This window comes from Mustelus asterias, chromosome 6, assembly GCF_964213995.1.
Source record: "Mustelus asterias chromosome 6, sMusAst1.hap1.1, whole genome shotgun sequence".
Classification (NCBI taxonomy): Eukaryota; Metazoa; Chordata; class Chondrichthyes; order Carcharhiniformes; family Triakidae; genus Mustelus; species Mustelus asterias.
The window spans coordinates 105,111,734-105,136,476 of NC_135806.1; the positions used below are offsets into that span (position 1 = coordinate 105,111,734).

The window sequence follows — 24,743 nt, forward strand, 5'->3', positions numbered from 1 at the left end:
ATCAGCCACGATTGAATGGTGGAGCAGACTCGATGGGCCGAGTGGCCTAATTCTGCTCCTATCTCTTATAGTCTTATGGTCTCTATAACAAGAACATCTTTCCTCAGATTATACTGCGTCTGCCATGCAAATGCCCACTCACTCAGCCTGTACAAATCACGCTGAAGCATCTTTGCATCCTCCTCACAGCTCACCCTCCCACCCAACTTTGTATCATATGCAAATTTGGAGATAAGACATTTAGTTCCCTTGACCAAATCATTAATATATTATGTGAACAGTTGAGGTCCTAACACAGATCCCTGTGGTACCCCACCAGTCACTACCTGCCAACTGGAAAAAGACCCATTTATTCCAACTCTTTGCTTTCTATCTACTAACTAGATTTCTATTCATCTCAATATATTACCTGCAATCCCATGTGTTTTAACTTTACATAATAATCTGCTACATGAGACCTTGTCGAAAACCTTCTGAAAGTCTAAATAAATCACATTGACCGGTTCTCCCTGGTCAACTCCACTAGTTACATCCTCAAAAAATTCCAGTCAATTTGTCAAGCATGATTTCCCTTCCATAAATCCATGCTGCCTTTGTCTGATTATACCACTCCCTTTCAAATGCTGTGCTATGAAATCCTTGAGAATGGACTTTGGCAACTTCCCTACTACTGATGTTAGGCTCACTGGTCTATAGTTCTTTGTTTTCTTTCTACCCCCACTTTTTGAATAGTGGATTTACATTAGCTACCCTCCAATCTGTAGGAGCCAGTTCAGAGTCCAAAAACCTTTGGAAAATTACCATCAATGGATCTACCATTTCTAGGGCCACTTGTTTAAGTACTCTGGGATGAAGATTATCAGACCTTGGACATTTATTTGCCTTCAATTCCATTAATTTCCCTGAAACCATTTCTCTACTATTACTGATTTCCTTCCGCTCCTCACTAAAACTTGTGTTGCTCAGAACTTCTAGTACATTATTCATGTCTTCCTTTGTGAAGACAGAAGCAAGGTAAAAATTTATTCCTCAGCCATTTCTTTGTTCCTGGTTATGAATTCCCCAGTTTCTGACTGTAAACATTCGTTTTTGTCGATCTTTTTCTCTTTACATACCTATAGAAAACTTTTAGAGTCAGTTTTTATGTTCCCCGAAATCATACTTTCATACTCTATTTTTCCCTTTTTAATCAATCCCTTGGTCCCCCTTTCCTGAATTTTAAACTGCTCTCAATCCTCAGATCCATTGCTTTTTCTTGCCAATTTGTATACTTATTCTTTGAATCTAATGTTGCCTCTAATTTCTCTTGTAAGCCATGATTTGGCCACAGTTCCCTTTCCACTCTTGTGCCACATAGGAATAAACAACATTTCATAGAATCATAGAATCATAGAATCCCTACAGTGCAGAAGGAGGCCATTCGGCCCATCGAGTCTGCACCGACCACAATCCCACCCAGGCCCTACCCCCACATATTTTACCCGCTAATCCCTCTAACCTACGCATCTCAGGGGCAATTTTAACCTGGCCAATCAACCTAACCCGCACATCTTTGGACTGTGGGAGGAAACCGGAGCACCCGGAGGAAACCCACGCAGACACGAGGAGAATGTGCAAACTCCACACAGACAGTGACCCGAGCCGGGAATCGAACCCAGGACCCTGGAGCTGTGAAGCAGCAGTGCTAACCACTGTGCTACCGTGCCGATTTGGAGTTCACCTATTCATTCCTTGAATGCCGGCCATTGCCTGTTCACTGTCTTTCTTTTCAGTAGTATTTCCAGTCCATCATAGCTAACCTAGACTGCTCAGGGAGACGAGAGATGAAATTGCTGGGCCTCCGATGGAAATGTTTGTCGCTTCTTTGGACACAGGTGAGGTCCCTGAGGATTGGAGGATAGCGAATGTGGTCCCGTTGTTTAAGAAGGGTAGCAGGGATAATCCGAGAAATTATAGGTCGGTGAGCTTGACATCCATGGTAGGGAAGTTGTTGGAGAGGATTCTTAGAGATAGGATGTACGTGCATTTAGAACGGAACAATCTCATTAGTGACAGACAGCATGGTTTTGTAAGAGGGAGGTCGTGCCTTACAAATTTGGTGGAGTTTTTTGAGGAAGTGACAAAAACGGTTGACGAAGAAAGGGCCATGGATGTCGTCTATATGGATTTCAGTAAGGCATTTGACAAAGTCCCACATGGCAGGTTGGTTAAGAAGGTCAAGGCTCATGGGATACAAGGAGAAGTGGCTAGATGGGTGGAGAACTGGCTTGGCCATAGGAGACAGAGGGTAGCGGTCGAAGGGTCTTTTTCCGGCTGGAGGTCTGTGACCAGTGGTGTTCCGCAGGGCTCTGTACTGGGACCTCTGCTATTTGTGATATATATAAATGATTTGGAAGAAGGTGTAACTGGTGTTATCAGCAAGTTTGCGGATGACACGAAGATGACTGGACTTGCGGATAGCGATGAGCATTGTCCGGCAATACAGCAGGATATAAATAGGCTGGAAAATTGGGCGGAGAGGTGGCAGATGGAATTTAATCCAGATAAATGCGAAGTGATGCATTTTGGAAGAAATAATGTAGGGAGCAGTTATACAATAAATGGCAGAGCCATCAAGAGTATAGAAACACACAGGGACCTAGGTGTGCAAGTCCACAAATCCTTGAAGGTGGCAACACAGGTGGAGAAGGTGGTGAAGAAGGCATATGGTATGCTTGCCTTTATAGGGCAGGGTATAGAGTATAAAAGCTGGAGTCTGATGATGCAGCTGTATAGAACGCTGGTTAGGCCACATTTGGAGTACTGCGTCCAGTTCTGTTCGCCGCACTACCAGAAGGACGTGGAGGCGTTAGAGAGAGTGCAGAGAAGGTTTACCAGGATGTTGCCTGGTATGGAGGGTCTTAGCTATGAGGAGAGATTGGGTAAACTGGGATTGTTCTCCCTGGAAAGACGGAGAGATCTAATAGAGGTATACAAGATTATGAAGGGGATAGATAGGGTGAACGGTGGGAAGCTTTTTCCCAGATCAGAAGTGACGATCACGAGGGGTCACGGGCTCAAGGTGAGAGGGGCGAAGTATAACTCAGATATTAGAGGGATGTTTTTTACACAGAGGGTGGTGGGGACCTGGAATGCGCTGCCAAGTAGGGTGGTGGAGGCATCGTTTAAGACTTACCTGGATAGTCACATGAGCAGCCTGGGAATGGAGGAATACAAACGATTGGTCTCGTTGGACCAAGGAGCAGCACAGGCTTAGAGGGCCGAAGGGCCTGTTTTCCTGTGCTGTACTGTTCCTTGTTCTTTGTTCTAACTCATGTCTCATACCATCATAGTTACCTTTATTGAACTTCAGGACCATAGTCTCAGAATCAACTACCTCACTATCCACCTTGATAAAGAATTCCATCATATTATGGTCACTCATCCTCAAAAGTTCTCTCACAACTAGATTGCCAACTAATCCTTTCTCATTGCACAATACCCAGCCCAAGACGGCCTATTCCCTTGTTGGTCCCTCAATGTCTTGGTCCATAAAACAATCCCATATACACTCCAGAAATTCCTCCTCTATTGTACAGTGACTAATTTGACTCTCCCAATCTACATGCAGATTAAAGTTACCCATATTCACAGATGGTCCTTTATCACATGCATTTCTGATTTCCTGTCTAATGCTATTCCCAACATTACCACTACAGCTTGGTGATCTGTCTACTATCCCCAGAAATGTATTTTGCTCTTTGGTGTTTCTTAACTCTACCCATACAGATTAATTCTCACTCTTTCATCCTGCTGGCTCTGTTCTCAGTTTCTCTCTTTTATCTTCCCAGCTCTGCTGCCAGTCAATCTCTTTCTCACTGTTTTATCTCCCAGCTCCACTCTCAGTCTCATTATTTTATCTCCTGGCTTCACTCTCACTCTTTCTTTTATCCTCCTGGCCAGCTCTCATGCAGTCAGGGATTTTCTCTCTGTTTATTCCGTGTTCTTATATTCATTCGTGGGGCATCCCTTGTTGCCTGAGGACAATTTAGAGTCAACATTGCTGGGGCAGACTTCCTTCCCTAAAGGACATCAGTGAACCAGATAGGTTTTTCCCACAATTGACAATGGTCATCAATAGATTATTTATTCCAGATATTTTGTATTGAATTCAATTTCCACCAGCTGGCGTGGCGGGATTTGAACGCGGGTCCCCAGAACATTAGCTGAGCTTCTGGATTAATAGTCTAGCAATAATACCACTAGGCCATCACCTCTCCTAGTACAGTCAGTGATTATCCCTCTGTTTATTCCCTGTTCCAGGTACAGTCAGTGATTATCCCTCTGTTTATTCCCTGTTCCAGGTACAGTCAGTGATTATCCCTCTGTTTATTCCCTGTTCCAGGTACAGTCAGTGATTATCCCTCTGTTTATTCCCTGTTCCAGGTACAGTCAGTGATTATCCCTCTGTTTATTCCCTGTTCCTGGTACAGTCAGTGATTATCCCTCTGTTTATTCCCTGTTCCTGGTACAGTCAGTGATTATCCCTCTGTTTATTCCCTGTTCCTGGTACAGTCAGTGATTATCCCTCTGTTTATTCCCTGTTCCTGGTACAGTCAGTGATATCCCCTCTGTTCCTGGCACAGTTAATGATCAGCTCTGGGTTTTGGAGCTCTCACGGGGAGGAACCTTTCTGCCGCTCCCTGGACCGGACGGATCAGTTTGAATGCGGCACCGGAAGTGAGGGGGCCGGCTGGAGGAGCGCTGATTTTGGGTAAGAAAACGGCTCAATGTTCAGGAAATGGGAATTTGGGACGAGAGGCCGGATCTGAGCCTCAGTCTCTCTGCGGGGACTCCCCTCCCGGAGGAGTCGCTTCCTGACCCACTCCCGGGTGCTGCTGACCCGGTCCTGAGCTCAGGATGGGACATGTGCACTGAGAGTCCCTCAAATCCCCAACTCCTGCAGCAAGGAGCAGCCCTCCGCATCCCGCCCGCTCGCACTGACAGCGCCCCTAACATCGCAGCCAGGCCAATGACCCCCCCCCCCCCCCTCTCCCCCAACCACCCTGGGACCACCATCACCCCCACCATTGGCATCTTGGGGATCACAGTAAGAAGTTTAACAACACCAGGTTAAAGTCCAACAGGTTTATTTGGTAGCAAAAGCCACACAAGCTTTCGAGGCTCTGAGCCCCTTCTTCAGGTGAGTGGGCCCACTCACCTGAAGAAGGGGCTCAGAGCCTCGAAAGCTTGTGTGGCTTTTGCTACCAAATAAACCTGTTGGACTTTAACCTGGTGTTGTTAAACTTCTTACTGTGTTTACCCCAGTCCAACGCCGGCATCTCCACATCATCTTGGGGATCACCACTGACCACCAGTTTTACCAGTATCAATACTTTAGCTGTAAGAGCACAGCTGGAAACTTTGCAACGAGTGGCTCATGCCTCCAGGACATAAGAACAAGAAGCAGGATTAGGCCAGGAAATTAGGAAAAATGCCCATAATTTCTATCAGAATTGTCCCAAGTACAAATGATGGAATATTGGACATCACTGGTAAGACTGACACATGTTTGTCGTTGTCCTCTTGTTCTTTCAGTATTTATGCCCTGCCCAAGATTCCAGCAATTTCCCCATGACAGATGTTAAGCTAACACACCTGTAGTTTTTTGCTCTTGAGTCTCCCACCTTTGTTTAATGCAGGAGTTACATTCGCTAACTTCTCCAATCTGATGGGACCTTTCCAGAATCAAGGGAGTTTTGGAAAATTGAAACCAATACATCTACTATCTCAGAAACAACTTATTTTAGGACCCTTAGATGAAGTTCATCAGGACCTGGGTTCAGAACCATAGAAAATTACAGCTCAGAAACGGGCCTTTAGGCCCTTCTTGGCTGCACCGAACCATTTTTTGCCTAGTCCTATTGACCTGCACTTGGACCATATCCCTCCACACCCCTCTCATCCATGAACCCGTCCAAGTTTTTCTTAAATGTTAAAAGTGACCCCGCATTTACCACTTTATCCGGTAGCTCATTCCACACTCCCACCACTCTCTGCGTGAAGAAGCCCCCCCTAATATTCCCTTTAAACTTTTCTCCTTTCACCCTTAACCCAAGCCCTCTGGTTTTTTTCTCCCCTAGCCTCAGTGGAAAAAGCCTGCTTGCATTCACTCTATCTATACCCATCAAAATCTTATACACCTCTATCAAATCTCCCCTCATTCTTCTACGCTCCAGGGAATAAAGTCCCAACCTATTCAATCTCTCTCTGTAACTCAGCTTCTCAAGTCCTGGCAACATCCTTGTGAACCTTCTCTGCACTCTTTCAACCTTATTTACTTCCTTCCTGTAACTAGGTGACCAAAACTGTACACAATACTCTAAATTCGGCCTCATCAATGCCTTATATAACCTCACCATAACACTCCAACTTTTATACTCGATACTCCGATTTATAAAGGCCAATGTACCAAAGGCACACTTTACGACCCTATCCACCTGTGACGTCACTTTTAGGGAATTCTGTACCTGTATTCCCAGATCCCTCTGTTCAACTGCACTCTTCAGAGTCCTACCATTTACCCTGTACGTTCTACTTTGGTTTGTCCTTCCAAAGTGCAATATCTCACACTTGTCTGCGTTAAATTCCATTTGCCATTTTTCTAGTTGGTCCAAATCCCTCTGCAAGCTTTGAAAACCTTCCTCACTGTCCACTACACCTCCAATCTTTGTATCATCAGCAAATTTGCTGATCCAATTTACCACATTATCATCCAGATCATTGACATAGATGACAAACAACAATGGACCCAACACCGATCCCTGCGGCACACCACTAGTCACAGGCCTCCACTCAGAGAAGCAAACCTCCACAACCACTCTCTGGCTTCTTCCATTGAGCCAGTGTCTAATCCAATTTACTACCTCCCCATGTATATCCAGCGACTGAACCTTCCTAACTAACCTCCCATGAGGGACCTTGTCAAAGGCCTTGCTGAAATCCAGGTAGACAACATCCACCGCCTTCCCTTCATCCACTTTCCTGGTAACCTCAAAAAACTCTAATAGATTGGTCAAACATGACCTACCACGCACAAAGCCATGTTGACTCTCCCTAATAAGTCCCTGTCTATCCAAATATTTGTAGATCCAATCCCTTATCACACCTTCCAATAACTTGCCCACCACCAACGTCAAACTTACTGGCCTATAATTTCCCGGATTTCTTTTGGAACCTTTTTTAAACAATGGAACAACATGAGCCACCTTCCAATCATCCGGCACCTCCCCCATGAATACTGACATTTTAAATATGTCTGCCAGGGCCCCTGCAAGTTCAACACTAGCTTCCGTCAAGGTCCGTGGGAATACCCTGTCCGGTCCTGGGGTTTTATCCACTCTGATTTGCCTCAAGACAGCAAGCACCTCCTCCCCTTTAATCTGTAAAGGTTCCATGACCTCCCTACCTGTTTGCCCTATTTCCGTAGACTCCATGCCAATTTTATCCCTCACTATCCTTTTGCTCCTAACATACCTATAGAAGCTCTTTGGATTTTCCTTCACTCTGTCTGCCAAAGCAACCTCATGTCTTCTTTTAGTCCTCCTGATTTCCCTCTTAAGTAGCTTCTTGCACTTTTTATACTCCTCGAGCATCTGATCTGTTCCTTGCTGCCTGTACATTTCATACAACCCTCTCTTCCTCTTAATCAGTGTTACAATCTCCCTCGAGAACCAAGGTTCCTTATTCCTATTTACTTTGCCTTTAATCCTGACAGGAACATACAAACTCTGCACTCTCAAAATTTCTCCTTTGAAGGCCTCCCACTTTCCATTTACATCCTTACCAGAGAACAGCCTATGCCAATCCACACTTCCCAGATCCCTTCTCATTTCATCAAATTTGGCCTTTTCCCATTTCAGAACTTCAACCCGAGGACCAGATCTATCTTTATCCATGATCAGGTTGAAACTAATGGCATTATGATCACTGGATCCAAAGTGTTCCCTCACACTCACATCCATCACCTGCCCTAACTCAATTCCCAATAGGAGATCCAATATCGCATCCTCTCTAGTTGGCACCTCTATATACTGATGTAAAAAATTCTCCTGAACACATTTTACAAACTCTACCCCGTCTAAACCTTTAACAGTATGCGAGTCCCAATCTATATGTGGAAAATTAAAATCCCCTACTATCACAACTTTGTGTTTCTTGCAGTTGTCAGCTATCTCTCTGCTGATTTGCTCCTCCAATTCTTGCTGACTATTGGGTGGTCTATAATACAACCCCATTAATGTGGTCATACCTTTCCTGTTTCTCAGCTCCACCCATAGGGCCTCTGTAGAAAAGCTTCCTAGTCTATCCTGCCTGAGTACTGCGGTAACCATTTTCCTGACCAACAATGCCACCCCCCCACCTTTTATCCCTCTGCCTCTATCCCGCCTGAAACATTGGAACCCTGGAACATTGAGCTGCCAGTCCTGGCCCTCCTGTAGCCAAGTTTCACTAATGGCTATAATGTCATATTTCCATGTGTCTATCCACGCCTTCAGCTCATCTGCCTTGCCCACAATACTCCTGGCATTGAAATAGACACACCTCAAAAGGTTATTTCCACCACACTCAACCCTTCCATTTGTGATTTTGCTTGAACTAACCTGTCTTTTTACCCCTGCTCCACTATCTGCTCTGGCACTCTGGTTCCCACACCCCTGCAAATCTAGTTTAAACGCTCCCCAATAACACTAGCAAACCTCCCTTCAAGTATATTAGTCCCCTTGTAGTTTAGGTGTAACCCGTCTCTCTTGTACAGGTCCCACCTGCCCCAGAAGTGGCCCAATGATCCGAGAATCGGAAACCCTTCCCCCTACACCAGTTCCTCAGCCACATGTTCATCCGCCCAAGCATCCTACTCCTACCCTCACTGGCACGTGGTACAGGTCGCAATCCTGAGATTACTACCCTCGGGGTCCTGCTTTTTAACTTCCTTCCAAGCTCTTTGTACTCACTCTTTAGGACCTCCTCATTCTTCCTACCTACGTCATTTGTACCGATGTGTACCACGACATCTGGCTGATCACCTTCCCACTATAGAACGCTGTGCACGCGATCAGAGACATCCCTGACCTTGGCACCCGGGAGGCAACAAACCATGCGGGAGTCTCTGTCCCGACCACAGAACCTCCTGTCCGTACCCCTGACCATTGAGTCCCCTATCACTACTGCTCTCCTCTTCTTCATCCCACCCTTTTGCGCTGTAGAACCAGACTCAGTATCAGAGTCCGGCTGTCGCAGCTTGTCCCAGGTAAAGCATCTCCCACAACAGTATCCAATTCAGTATACCTGTTGTGGAGGGGTATGGCCACAGGGGAACCCTGCTCTGCCTGTCCTTTCACATTTCCATTTCCTCTCCTTACAGTAACCCAATTTCCTGTGCTCTGCTGCTTAGGTGTAACTACCTCCCTAAAGCTACTGTCTATATACTTCTCGTTCTCCCGAATTAGATGGAGGTCATCAAGCTCCCTCTCCAGTTCCCTAACACGCTTTGTTAGCAACTGCAGCTGGATGCATCTTTTGCAGGTGTTGTTGTCAGGGATACCGGAGGTCTCCCTGATCTCCCACATCGTGCAAGAGGGGCATTCCAACATCTTGCCTGGCATTTTTTTTTACTCTGGGGGAAAAACAGGAATAAACTTTGTGGGGAAAAAAAGCCCACTCTCAATTCTGCCCGTTTCCTCCTAAGCCCGTTGAGCCAAAGCCCTTCAGCTCTCACTCTGCTCCCTGCTCACTCCGCTGCCGGCTACAACGCTGCCCGCTGGATAATGCGGCCTGCTTTTAAACCTCCCGCACACTAAAAAAAACACTCCAAAAAACCTTTCCCAGAACACCCCGTGGCCTACTTCTGGTTTATAGTTTGAAACTTTAAAAAAATAAATAAAGCCCGCGAAAATATAATTTAAAGGTCAATTTCTCACCCTAGCACTCCTGCAACAGATCGCTCCTCCTTGCCTCACTGCAGAAGAACAATGAGCCCTTCGTTACAACAATTTTCTCAGTATCTTTTCCTTCGTGATTGCAATTGTTTTAAGTTCATCCCTCCCTTTCACCCCTTGATGCACAATTCTTTCTGAGATGTTAATTGTATAATCTGCAGTGAAGACATTAATTCCTCAGACTCGCTCTCTAGAAGACCAATGCTTATTTTAGTTGCTCTTTTCCTATTTAGATACCTGCAGAAACTTTGTTTTTATAATTCCATCTAACTTTCTCTCATACTCTTTCTCCCTCCTCAATATTCTATCAGTCATTCGGATAGGGAGCAGCAAGGTTGCATAGTAGTTAGCACTGCTGCCTCAGCGCCGGGGACCCGAGTTTGATTCAGATCTTGGGTGACGTTCTGGGTGGGATTTTATGGCCTCGCTTGGGCGAGACCGTAAGATCCCACCCGAGGCCAACGGGGGAGAGTTCCATTCTGGGACCCTTGCCTGCACCGATTCCAGGGCGGGCGAGGTGGTAGAGTTTGGGCCTTCGTGTCTGCGTGGGTTTCCTCCAGGTGCTCCAGTTTCCTCCCACAGTTCAAAGATGTGCAGGTTAGGTGGATTAGCCATGCTAAATTCACAAGGTTGTGGGGATAGGGCAACATTTGGGCCTGGGTAAGATGTTCTTTCGGAGAGTTGGTGCAGACTTGATGAGTTGAATGGCCTCCTTTTACACTGTAGGAATTCTATGGCTTCTATTCTATTATATTCTGTCCAATCTTCTGCCACTAATCTTTATCGAATTGTATGCATTTTCTTTCAATTTGATACTATCTTTGACATTCTCAATTAGCCATGGATGGTGCATCATTCCCCCAGAGTCCTTTTTTCTCACTGGCATGTATCTTTGCTGAGTTTTATGAAATATTTCCTGGGGGATAACGAGAACAGGTTACGAACTTGGATGATCAGCCGTGATCGTAATGAATGGTGGCGCAGACTCAAATGGCCTACTCCTGCTCCTATTTTTTATGTTTCTAAACATTTGCCACTGTATCTTGCCTGACTCATTCCTTAACCTAAATTTCCAGTTCACTTGAGACAGCTCTGCTTTCATACCCTCATAATTCCCCTTATTTAAGATTAAAAGACTAGATTTAGACCCACTCTTCTCTCCCACGAATTGAATATGGAATTCAATTATATTATGATCACTGCTACTTAGGGGCATCTGTACTATGAAATCAATAATTAATCTTATTGCACATTAACAGTCCAAAATAGCCTACTTTAGCTCGAGCATGTGCTGCTCGAAGAAACTGACCCAAAAACTCTGTATGAACTCATCTTCTGGTCTATGGCAGCCTACCCAATCTATATGAGGACTAAAATCACCATGATTTTCCTGTACCTTTCTCAGAAGCTCCCATTATTTCTTCCTATATATTCTGATCTACATTCTAGTTACTTTTAGGGACCTATAAAGTACTCCCACAAGTGACTTCCTACTTTTCCTATTTCTTATTTCTACCTGTAACTCAATGGCCAGAATTCTCCGGCCTTTCACGACGGTGCAATTTTCTGGACCGGCTGCAGTGAACTGAGATTTAGCTGAGCGTCAAACTCTCTGTCCTAGTTTGCAGCGGCGGTGGGGAGTGAACGGCCAGAGGATCCCGGCCAATACCTTAACCAAATTGCTACCCAGAGCCGAGACAGCATCTGCAAATTAAAGAATCAGGGGGACAAAGGGACACTGGACCCTGTAGATGTTCAATCACTTCAGATGAAGTGAAGTGAAGCCAGATATCTCCAGTTATTGCCAAAAGGTATTTACAACTCGAATTTGATGGGGACAAACCTCTTAAGATGTTCATTTTACTAGAAATCTGTTGTCAAGATCTTTTTATGACGACTGAATAAGTCAAATTCTGTTTTATCACTCTCTTGCACAGTGTAAATGTTGAGCTCAAGTTTTATGCTTCCTATTTTCACAAAGCGTTGTCTTACTCTGCATTGTCACAGAAAGAGCACAATGACACGTTGGACTCGTGCTAACAACATCCACAAAAGGAAGCTCCTGGAACCTACGCCATGGAATCAGATGAAACAGAATGGTAATAATGGCCCAAACAGGACAAAATTAAAAAACAGTCGGGCTAAAAAGCAACCAGCCAGAGATTGTAAGAGACCGAAAAAATTTGAACGCAAAGAGAGCGAATGGTACCACAAGAAAGAAGAATATCATAGCGAAGATGTTAATGGGTTCTTGGATTACCTGAAAGAAACCGGCCAGGTTCTCCATAAAGGAACAGTGGTGTCAGTGGACAGTCAGAAAGTTGACGCAACACTAGCTCTGAAGAAGGACCAGAGACGAGAGGACAGAAGGGTGAAGAGGCAAATACAAAAGAAAAATGCTATGGTAATTTTCGAATGTAGTTCAGTCAGCTTGAAATAGCCTTCAGGATTGTAGTATGCAAGTCTGTATGTATCTTTATCCAGACTAATATTTAAGATAGAGAATTGTGACAACTCAAAACTATAGTTCAACCTTGCGTTTTCAGCTGTCCTTCATCCAATAGAAGTTCTCTCATAGGAAAGACTAATGTGCCAGGTTAATTGTAACAACTGTGTTTTTAAAAATTCATTCTTAGGATGGGGGTGTCACTGGCTAGGCCATCACTAATTGCAATTGAGAAGGTGGTGGTGAGCTTCCTTTTTGAAACACTGCACTCCAGGCGAGTATATCCACAGTGCGGCTAGGGAGAGAATTCCAGGACTTTGACCCAGGAACAGTGAAGAAACAGTGATGTATTTCCAAGTCAGGATAGTGAGGAACTTCCAGGTTGTTGTGTTCCCATGCGTCTGTTGTCCTTGTCCTTCTAGATGGTAATGGGTTGTGGGTTTGGAAGGTGCTGTATCAGGATGGTTGGTGAGCCCCTGCAGTGCACTTTGTACACACTGCTGCCACTGCATTGGTGGTGTAATGAATGTTTGCGGATGCTGTTCCAATCAAGTGGGCTGCTTTGTCCTGGATGGTATTGAGCTTGAATGTTGTTGGGGCTGCATTCATCCAGGCAAATGGAGAGTATTCCATCACACTCCTGATTTGTGCCTTGTAGGTATATGGTTGACATGCTGTGTGTGTATAGTGTGTAGCATGTAAAAACAGAATTCGCAGACTTATGAAATGAACTTCATACATGATTTTAAAATTGCTGCCTTACTCTTATCCTTTTAGAATTTCCTTTCAAATATTTTAAAATTAAGCTTTTATCAACACTTTGGGCAGAGCCATGCTGGGTTTTCAGAAATTGAATATTTCTAGTGGGGTACCACAAGGATCAGTACTTGGGCCCCAGCTGTTCACAATCTGTATCAATGATTTAGATGCAGGAACCAAATGCAATATTTCCAAGTTCACGGATGATACAAAGCTAGGCAGAAATGTGTGTTAAGAAGATGTAAAGCGGCTAGAGGAGGATTTGAACAGACTTAGTGAATGGGCAAGAACACAGCATTTGGAATATAATGTGGAAAAATGTGAGCAAATCCAGATTGGTTGAAGGAACAGATATGCAGAATATTTCTTAAATGTTAAGAAATCTTTATCCATAAGTCACTGAAGACTAAGATGCAGGTGCAGCAAACTATTTGTAAACCTAATGGAATCCTTTATCGCAAGAGGATTTGAGTACAGGAGTAGTGAGGTCTTACTTCAATTGTATAGAAGCTTAGTTAGACCAGAGTTTTGGTCTCCTTACTTCAGAAAGGATATTATTGCCATAGAGGGAGTGCAACAAAGGTTCACCAGACCTGTTCCAGGGATGGCAGGACTGTCTTATGAAGAGAGATTGGCGACACGGTGGCACAGTGGTTAGCACTGCTGCCTCACAGCATCAGGGAACCGGGTTCGAGTCACTGTCCTGGTTTGGATAACTGTCTGTGCCGAGTCTACATGTTCTCCCTGTGTCTGCGTGGTTTCCTCCAGGTGCTCCAGTTTCCTCCCACAGTCCAAAAGACGTGCTGGCTAGGTGTATTGGCCATGCTAAATTCTCCCTCAGTGTACCTGAACAGGTGCTGGCATGTGGCGACTAGGGGATTTTCACAGTAACTTCATTGCAGTGTTAATGTAAACCTACTTATGATAATTAAATAAACCTTAACTTTAGATGGGACAAACTGGGCCAGTATTGTCTAGAGCTTTGAAGAATGAGAGGTGATCTTATTGAAAGCTACAAAACACTTAACAGAATAGACAAGGTAGATGAAGGTGAGATGTTTCTCTTGGTTGGGGTGTCTAGCATCAGGACACACTCTTTCAAAATAAGGGGGAAGTCTCTTAGGACAAGGATGAGGAGAAACTTCTTTACACAGAGGATTGTGAATCTTTGGAATTCTCTACCCTAGAGGGCTGTAGAAGCTCAGTCATTGAGTATGTTTAAGGTAGAGGTTGACAGATTTCTGATTAACAATAACATAAAGGGTCATTGGGATTGTGTGGGTAAAAGACATTGAAGTGTTTGCACTGCCATCATCATATTGGATGGTGGAGCAGGCTCGAAGGGCTGAATGGCCTATTCCTGTTCTTATGTTCCAATGACTCAAATCTCTAACCAGGAAAACTTACTTAGATGCAAAATACTTGTTGCATATAATAAAACGTAAGTATTCAATGGGTTGAATAATGTACATGTGCTTCATTTATCAAGGTGTTCTTATACTGAACAAGAGGAAAAGCATAAAATCATCAAATATCTAGGCAATGAATTTTTCTCAAGAGATTTAGCCAAATGGCCAGGCCTGAAATTCAGGATACCAGCAAGACAAAAATAAAGTTGAAGATGAGGTAAATTAAGCAGTTGTAGTCAGGTGCTACAAAACTTGTGAAATTGAAAAAGAACTGAGGCTTATGAGGTGAAAGGCAGACAGATGAGATGGGAAAGGAGTTCTATAGTTTAAAGAATCTTGGAAAGAATTCACAAGTTTTGGGCTGATTACATAAGAATATAAGAAATAGGAGCAGAAATAGATTATTTGGTCTCACAGCTTGCTCTCTCATTCAGTATTTTTCATGGCTGATCTTCTGCCTCAGCTCCTTTTTCCCGCCTACTCCACATGGCCCTTGATCAAAATCTATTCCAACCTTGAACCTACTCAACGATGAAGCATCTACAGCCCTCCGGGTAGACAAGTCCAAATATTCACAACCTTCTGAGTAAAGAGATTTCTCCTCACCACGGTCCTAAATGATATTAGCATTTTTTAATTCCAGATTTATTTAATAAATTGAATTGAAATTCCCCAACTGACATGATGAAGTTTGAACTCCTGTCTCCAGATCATTAGCCTAGTGCTCTGGATTACTAGTCCAATAACATAACCCCAATGCCATAGCACCCCCTATAGTAAAAGAAAGAATGATAAGTGTTAGTTTCAACATTGTGAGGATAAAAAGAGCAGGAAGAAATCCCAATGTTAATTCATCAGAATATATTCATTTTTAAGAGTTTCACTGAATTCAGTAGGAGGTAGTGTGATCTGAAGGTTATACACTGAAGCTTTAACTTTGTAATGAGCAATATTTAACCCAATGCATTATCTATTTGATATACCTAAGTGTGTTCCCAAGGCTAGACTTATAAAATGTATTTTTTGTGCCACAGATACATTTTAAAAATTAAATCATTGATTTAGATTCCCATGGGATATAATGCAACTGAGAAAATGTAATGCCTTCAATAAGATTCAGCACCAGTCCAACCCACCGATCCCGTCTTCCTCTAAGGTTTTGCCCCACCACCCCCCTGCCATTTCCTGACCCTGAACTTCCAACTTTATGAAGTTTCCTCTCCTCTCTGGGCTCATCTTGTCAAAGACACCAATTTCTGCTTCCTCAATCCTATTCCCACTAAACACCCACTAATACATGCAAAATACTTCCCTTGTTGGCTCCTGTTTTGGCTAATATCGGTCCTGGTTCTTTCTCCTCAGCTGCTGTAAACTTCTCTTTGAAGTCTGTTGCAATCACCCTGCCCTTACAAAATCAACTCTTTCCCCCTCTTCCCTTGCAAACTACACCCACCTTCCCTTTCTTCTCCAAATTCCTTGAATATGTTGTCGACTCCTAAATTTGTGCTGATCTTTCCCAGAACTCTATATCTAAAACCCTCCAATCAGGTTTCTGCCCTATGTAAACAGCTCTGATCAAAATGATAAATGACATCAGATGAGATTGTGGCAAAGGTAAACTATCCTTTCTTATTCTTTTCAACCTGTCTGCAACCTTAGACACGGTTGACCACACCATTCTCCTCAAGCGCCTTTCCACCGTTGTCCAGCTGTGTGGGTCCTCCTTATCTATTCAGTCATAGCCAGAGAATCACCCATAATGGCTCTTTTCCTGCTCTTGCACCCAAGGTTCTAATTTACAGTCCCCTTGTACTCTTCTGCTGCCTGTGTCCTAGCTCAGATCAAGCCCTGTTCAGTTTCACTTCTGTGCTCATGGACCTACATTAGCCACAATGCCTCAATTTTAAAATTTCCTTGTTTTCATATACCTCCATGGCCTCAGACCATCCCCTCATCTTTGTAATGTCCTCTGAGATATCTAATGTCATCTCATTCGGACCTCTTTAGCATTCCCAATTTTAATCACTCAATTGGTAACAGTGCCTTCAGCTATAAAAGCCCTGTGCTCTAGAATTCCCTCTCTAAACCTTTCTGCCTGCCCTCTTCTTTTTGCTCCATTAAGATGCTCCTTAAAATTTACTTTTTTGCCAAGCTTTTGATTATCAGCCCTAATATCTTGGCCTGCTGACAAATTTGTTTGATCACACCCTTGTTAAGCACCTTGTTGGCATTGCTTAAATACAAATTGTTGTAGTTGTTAAAATTCAGTTTAACTGCAGTATATGGTCATGAAATACTGTGTTGATTTAAATTGTTGACTATAGATATTCATGCAGGTGAATTTTACATTTTGTCTTTTTGCTTTAGCGTGATTTTATTAATGATTAAATGTCATATCTATTCCTCAAAACCTACATGGTTCTTGAAGCATTGAGGCCAAGTGTTCATAGCTTACTTATGCATTCAGTACATGCAAAAATGCATTTAAAATACAGCATTTGCAACTGCACTTTATGGCTGGGAACTCAAACTTGTTACAGTACTGAGCTCAGTATTTAACTTGATCAAACCCTCCAACTTTGAATCCTCCTTACAAATTGCCACTTTATATACAATTTTCCTACTCTCCCTGCCTGACCTCCAAGATGGCTCCACATTCATAGTTATTTTAAAATGATCAATAATCAATTAATAAGTTTTTTTACATTGAATTAAAGAAATCAAGGTAATTGTTAATTTCAGTTATCATGTTATAATTCTGTCTTTGCTCATGTAGCGATCCACTGATTTGATTTTAGATGCTGAATAGATAGATATTGGTCCCGATTTTGCTGGTATGAGCCATTTCATAGCGTGACACATTGGGGTTGTTCCTGAACATTTAAATCTTAAACAATTTTGCCCACAAAATTGCTCGAAGAGCTGATAACAAGGCAGCAAGGACAACAGGGTATTTGGGACCTTGATGAACCAAAGGGTAAATGGTATATCTTCTTGATTTAAAATTAAAATAAACAAGAAGAATGGAGAAGTAGGTTGAATTAAAGTGGATGAATTCAATGTTATATCAGGTACAAGAAGAAAGGGAAAGAGAGATTAAAGAGACAAAAAAGTAAGATTTTTCTTTTAATTGACATTTTCAAAATTTGTAACAACTCATAAACAGAAGGAATGAGGCTCCACACTGATAATTGTTTACTTTTTGTACAAAGGATTTTTTGATAGTCAGTAGCTATTATATTGTTAAAAGCTACATCTACAGATGATTACTAAGCTTAACTTTCTGGAGGTTAAGTGTAAGCTGTGATTTTCGCAAAGCTAATGGCAAAGTAGCAAAAATCAATCAGCAAACTGGAGCAATTTGCAATTCATGGGTGCCTTTTCCTCACTACAAAATGTTGGCTGATTTGAACATTAATAACAATGTGCTTCTTTTCAGACACCATTATTTCTTTCAGCAAATTCTGGCCCAATATTTTTCACAGATATTCTGCCCTTGCAGGGTTTTTATGATTGATATGGATGAAAATAATTCAGTCTTCAAAACATTTTTTGTCTCTTAGTCTCTTGACTGAGCTAAAGGAGGCACGTTCCCCCACCCCCTTGGAGTACAGATTGATAGTACATTAACACAAAAAATGTAAATATATGTATAGAAGACAACAAACCATTATTTGTAGACATTGATAATTATCAAAAGCAATGTGATTTTATTAGCAAAAGCTAATATCTTAATACTGGCCATTTCAATCTATGTATTCAATTCAGCCTGGTCAATAGTATAGATATTGTAATTATTATAATGAAGTTGGACAGCAAACTGGTGTCTGAGTTTAAATTGTGGAAGAGTAAAGCATTTGTATTTAACAGTGCATTTTGGATATTATGACATCCTGGAGGTGAGATCAAACTATATGTTTGAATTGCGACAATGTAAGAATTACTGCTTAATAAAACATAATTATAAGTGGGAGATGTGGGCAGCTATGTTTCTTTTGTGTTGCAGAAAATATTCTGTGCTAAGTGGGTTAATAATTATACATACACAGTTGAATGAAAAATCCTAACATTTTGTTTTTCTCCTCACCTTGCAAAGATATGTTTCCACTGCAGAAAAGCAGGGCATGGAATGGAACAGTGTCCAGAAATGGACAGAGATGAAGAAGAAATGGGAAGTGGTATCTGTTACCGATGTGGCTCCACAGAACACGAGATCCAGAAGTGCAGAGCAAAGGTTGACCCTGCATTAGGTAAAACTGAGTGAAGAACTTCATATGTAAAGTGGATACATCCACTTTAAAGAGACAATCATTTCAGGTCTAGTTTCTTGAAATATTTCAGGGGACCTGGTGCACTACTTTAACAGAATAACCAAGTCCTGTTATCTAGTTAAGCAGGACAGCTGCTGTTTTGTCAGTTGACAGTTCAGTAGCCATGCAACAACTCTTGTTCGTGCGCCAATGGAACAGTTGAGTCATATAGCTGAATGAAATACTGGTAGGCTAAGGAGATCACAAACAGGCATGTTTGTGCAGCTTCTATTGAGTGGGCAATCACTTAATCCAGCTGAATCTGTTTCCAGTGAGGTGCCCTGATTAAATTCTTATTACTGTATACTTATTTTCCCTGTCCTTGTCCCTGCAGAACCAAATATTGTACGTTAACCTTTGTGATGATGAATGTAATTTAATATGTCTTTGATTATTTTGTACCATTCTCTAAATGTAGACAGTATACTGGATACCCATGAAAGAACAATTTGATAATGCTGGCAGATCGAAAATAAATGTTCAATAGCAGATTTACAATAGCTTTTCCTTCACCACTTTTCCTCCTCCCCCTCTCCCAGAAGCACTGACTCTGCCTCCACTATTCCGTACGATCCTGGCTGACCTTGAGTTTCAGCTCCATTTTCCTGTACCAGATATGCCTTAATTCCCTGAGAGAGCAAAAATCTGTCTATCCCAGTCTTAAATGTATTCAACAATGGAGCATCATAACCCTTTAGGCTGGAGAATTCCAAAGAGTGAGGAATTTTTTCCTCGTCACAGCTCTCAGCTCCCTGCCCTGAGAATGTGTCCCATGTTTTAGATTGCCTGACCAGTGGAAATGATCTCCCTGGGTCCACCATCTCAAGCCCTTTCAGAACATAGTTGGTTTCAGTAAGATCACCTCCTATTCTTCTAAACTCCAGAGAACATAAGCTGCACTTGCTCAGCCTTTCATCATAGGACAACCCCCTCATCCCAGGGATCAATTTAGTGAACCTTTGTTATAACGCCTCCAATACAAGTATATGCTTTCTTGAATGTAGAGTCCAAAACTGCAGACAGTATTCCAAGCGTGGCCTCATTAAAACCCTGTACAATTGTAGCAAGACTTCTTTATTCTTGTCCCCCAATCTCCTCGCAATAAAAACCAACATGCCATTTGCTTTCCTAATTGCTTGATGAACCTGCATGCTAACATTGTGTTCCTTGTACAAGCACACTCAAGTCTCTTTGAACATCAACATTTAAAGTTTCTCACCTTTTAAAAAAATTCTGCTGTTTTATTCTTGCAACCGACATTGTACTTCCCAACATTGTACCTCATCTGCCATCATCTTGCCCATTCACATAACCCTGTGTATGTCGAACCCTAATGCAGCCTCTGTGTCCTCCCCCCACAGCTTACCTTTCCACCTAGCTTGGCATCATTGGCAAACTTAGATACATTACTCTCTGTCTTTGCCTCTAAGTCATTAATATAGATTGTAAATAGCTGAGGCCCCAGCACTGATCCTTGTAGCACTTAGTTTATCTCCACTCTCTTTTCTATCCAGTAACCAATTTTCTATCCATATTAGCATATCAGCCCCAATTCCACAAGTCCTTATTTTGCCTATTAATCTTCTGTGCCACACCCTATTGAATACTTTTTGTAATCCAGCTATACCATCCTAGGATGGACCTAGCAACTTGATAACTTTTAGTTCTGATTTTCTCAGTACCCTTTCCTTGTTGATTGTAATTACTTTGTTCCTTTCTCCTTTTCACCTCCTGAATCACACTTATTTCTGGGACATTCTTTCTACAGTGAAGACAGACATCAAATACCTATTCAGTTCTTCTGCCATTCCCTTATTTTCCATTATTAATTTCCCAGACTCTCTCTTTAGAAAACCAACAGTCACTTTAGTTACACTTCCTTTTCACATAACTGTAGAAACTCTTACTGCTTTTATAATTCTAGCTAGCTTTCTGTCATACTTTAATTTCTTCTTACTTATTATTCTATCAATCATTCTTTTATGTCTTTTATATTCTGCCCAATCTCCTTGCATACTATTAGCCTTTGCAAAATTGCATGTATTTCTTTTCAATATGATGCTACTAATTTCTTTAGTTTGTTACATATGGTGCATCCTTCCCTCAGAGACTCTCTCTTCCACAAAAATGTATTTTTCTGAGTATTCTGAAATACCTTCTTAAATGTCTGCCACTGCATCTCGACTGACCTGTTCCTTAAACTAATTTCCCAGTTCACTTTAGCCAGCTCTGTCTTTATGCTCTCATAATTACCATATTTAAGTTTCAAACACAAGTCTTAGATCCACTCTTCTCCCCCTCAAACTGAGTGTGAAATTCAATCATTATTATTATCACTGCAACCTAGAGGTGCCTTCACTTTGGAGGTCATTGATTAATTCTGTCTCATTGCACATTACCAGATCAAGTAACCTGCTCCCTGGTTGGCTCTAGAACATACTGTTTTAAGAAACTGCCTTGAAAACGCTCTTGTGAACTCCTCTTCCAGGCTACCTTTTCCAATCTGATTTGTCCAATTTATACGTAGATTGGCATCACCCATGACATTGTGGATATTATAGTTAGCTACAGACTTCTAATATAAACTGAGCAATCATGTCAGCTATGCAATTGTAAGAGTTTAAGGTTATTGATGATAATCTAGAATCTTTCAGAAGAGCAATGCAAAGCAGAACTGGCTGTAGTCTGTCATCTTCTCCAACAAATTGGCAGTAGGTGTCTCATTGACACTAATTAGTAACTCTAGGCTGTAAAGTTAAGAAGTGTGTGTAATGGAATGCTATTCTGGTACCGTAGTAGGTACTTTGCTGACTTTGTGTTTTTGAATATCGTCAGAATAATGCGGAGAGAGCTGTTTATTGCTCCTGATTCTGGTATAAATGCCTTGGGAGTGGTGGGTATGGTGGATATCCACCGGTTAGGTGGATTGGCCATGCTAAATTCTCCCTCAGTGTACCCAAACAGGTGGCAAAGTGTGGCGACTAGGGGATTTTCACAGTAACTTAATTGCAGTGTTAATGTAAGAAGACTTGTGACAAATAAATAAACTTTAACTTTAAATAATCCCGCAAACAAGAAGAAATGTGTTTCATTCTATACCTTGAAACGTATAAATAAATATTAAGTGGAATTGTGACAATTTCTTCAGTTGTTAATTGCTGATGTGAGGCAAATACACACTGTGTAAGCACAGGCCAACGAAGGAGCAGTGCTCCGAAAGCTTATGGTATTTGCTACCAAATAAACCTGTTGGACTTTAACCTGGTGTTGTGAGACTTCTTACTGTGTTCACCCCAGTCCAACGCCGGCATCTCCACATCAGGCCAACAAATACAGGGCTGATATTTTGGAAAATTAAATGCTCCAAAGTTGATTTAAAATCATCCCTGTTTCTTTCAATTCCATAGAACTCTGCAGAATGTTTATTTTCTACTTTAATTCTATCTGTTTATCGAGCTAAGGGATGTCAATGCCAGAGAATGGAGCACTTTTTTTCTATTTCTGTCTTCGTGTTTCCATCAAATACTTCCAGCTCGAGTACAATACATCCAAGTGCAAATTAAACTTCTCTTTATCTAATCTAATCAATTTGTCTTGATCCTAAACTTCAACAATCTGACAGTTCTTCTATTCATCACCTCAGCCAACCCGTAGCTTCTCTACATGAGAGTGAGCCAGTTTGTAGGAAGTGTTACACTGCTGACCCATGATCCATAGGAAATGAGTCGAAACTGTCTGCATAGATCGAACATTTAATAGAGAGAGACTTGAATATTAACCAATGTAATATTCAAGCCCAGAGGTGAATGAACAGATTGCCAGCCTACCATATTCCTTGTTTTAACACATTTCTGAAATAATTTCTCAAGGTTTCTGATAAAATACCATTGCTTCAATTTCACAGGAGAATTCCCATTTGCCAAATGTTTTATTTGTGGTGAAACGGGACATCTCTCAAGGTCTTGCCCAGATAACCCAAAGGGATTATATGCAGATGGTAAGAATATTTGTTTTAAAAACTGCTATTTATGTTACGCTACATCTGTAGTTCAGCTCACGTGTAAGAATGATGTTTTCATGTAAATTCTTGCTTTGTTGCATGCTTCAGTAAATTATAAATGGAGGTTTGGACAAAACAAATATTTGTAATCTTCGACTCAGTGAAATGGACATACTTATAGAATGCTTCCCCAGGCTGAATCATGTTTCTTGCTCTACCATGTGGATATTCACTAACTCTTTATCAAAGCAAGCAATTTCAAACAATGGCTGCCTCAAGGACCATTCAGGAATTCTGGAACACACTGCACAATAAAGAGAGTTGGAACATGTCCCTGTAAAATCCGACACTGATTCCAAATGTGCCTCTCTGGGCAGTTGTCAAGTGAATGGAATCATAGAATCCCTTCAGTGCAGAAAGAGGCCAGTCAGCCCATCGAGTCTGCACCAACTCTCCTAAAGAGCATCCCACCCAGACTCTTTCCTCCACCTTATCCCTGTACCCCACGCATTTACCATGGCTAATCCACCTAAACCTACACATGGGGCAATTTAGCATGGCCAATCCACCTAACCTGCCCATCTTTGGACTGTGGGACGAAACCAGAGCACCCAGTGGAAACAAACACTGACATGGGGAGAATGCACAAATTTCACACAGTAACCCAAGGCCAGAATTGAACCCTGGCTCTGTGAGGCATCAGTGCTAACCACTGTGTCACCGTGCTGCTCCTATGCTAGGCATTCCCCACAAAAGAGAAAGACTAATGGATTGATATGTACATTAACGCTCTAGACTTTAAACGTGGAAAAAGCACTGAATTCCAGCTCTGCCAAAGTGTAGATCCAGAAATATGCAAAGTAGATCTGTCAGGGACCACTGGTTAAAGAGAAAACAAACAACAAATAGTCTCCAGGATCATAAATAATATTGTTTTACTTATTAACTTCTCTGTTTCATTTATAAATTGCATCATTAATCTCTACCTGTAAACATTGGTAACTTTGAACTGTTTATGCATATCTTGTCATATTTTTAAAATACATTTATTGGCAGATTTGATGTTCAACTTTAAATATCATTTTTTATATGCTTATATAGCATGTAACATTTTTTTTTAAGGACAGGACTTACTCAAAACAACTCTTAAAATACAGTTTTATCTTGCAAATGGCATATAAATCTGCCATTAAGATGGCAAATTTAGATTACTATTTCTGGATTGAGGACTTCCTTATTATAATATGAATTATAATTGATTCAGTATGATGCATGTTACTGGTAGGTCATTCTAGTTGCACGTACCAACTGCTGGTTTGATCTGGCATCCCTGGTCTATCTTGGCTGGTTTCCCATTCACCAGTTGTATTGATGAAGAGTGTTGACAGAGTGTAAAACAATCAGCACACTCATTAAAATCAAATTTCTCAATCGCTGCAGTGCCTGGCCAGTGACAACTCTCTAGAAAGTGGGAAATATTTTAATACGTGAGTATTATATTGTGCACCACTACCTCTGTGCAGCAATACAATTAGCATCTGGGCGATGGGAGCCAAAAAGGGGGAGAATAAGAGATGGAGCCAGAAAGGAGAGCAGCTGGCAGAGAGAGAGAGGGACTCACTGATTTTATAATCAATTTTCACACTTAGCAGCAACTGCGACATTCTCAGTGAAAACAACAATCAGAGGCTCCAATGCAGTACAGGAACTTAACAGCAAATAGACTGGCATTACAATTACAACTTTGTATTTACAACAGAGCTCTCTATCTGTAGATCAGGCTGATACATTTATGACACAAAGCTACACACCATTCTTCACAGCTGCTTTGTTGTTATGCCC

At 41.9% G+C, this 24,743-nt stretch overlaps 1 protein-coding gene across 4 annotated transcripts in view; it reads left to right on the forward strand.

The window, feature by feature from the left end:
* The first annotated feature begins 4,640 nt into the window (after nucleotides 1-4,640).
* The window catches only part of zcchc9 (zinc finger, CCHC domain containing 9), a 32,733-nt gene continuing 12,630 nt past the window's right edge, over nucleotides 4,641-24,743 (forward strand). The window contains exons 1-6 of one of the 4 annotated variants that reach the window (XM_078215429.1): nucleotides 4,713-4,753; nucleotides 9,965-10,039; nucleotides 11,668-11,788; nucleotides 11,985-12,381; nucleotides 18,688-18,841; nucleotides 22,806-22,898. In XM_078215429.1, coding sequence (XP_078071555.1) covers nucleotides 11,995-12,381; nucleotides 18,688-18,841; nucleotides 22,806-22,898 — 634 coding nt within the window. In that variant the 5' untranslated portion in view covers nucleotides 4,713-4,753; nucleotides 9,965-10,039; nucleotides 11,668-11,788; nucleotides 11,985-11,994. Of the gene's footprint in view, nucleotides 4,754-4,775; nucleotides 5,535-9,964; nucleotides 10,040-10,481; nucleotides 11,789-11,984; nucleotides 12,382-18,687; nucleotides 18,842-22,805; nucleotides 22,899-24,743 lie in introns of those variants that run through there. The other 3 variants (XM_078215428.1, XM_078215425.1, XM_078215426.1) reach the window with 3 other exon arrangements.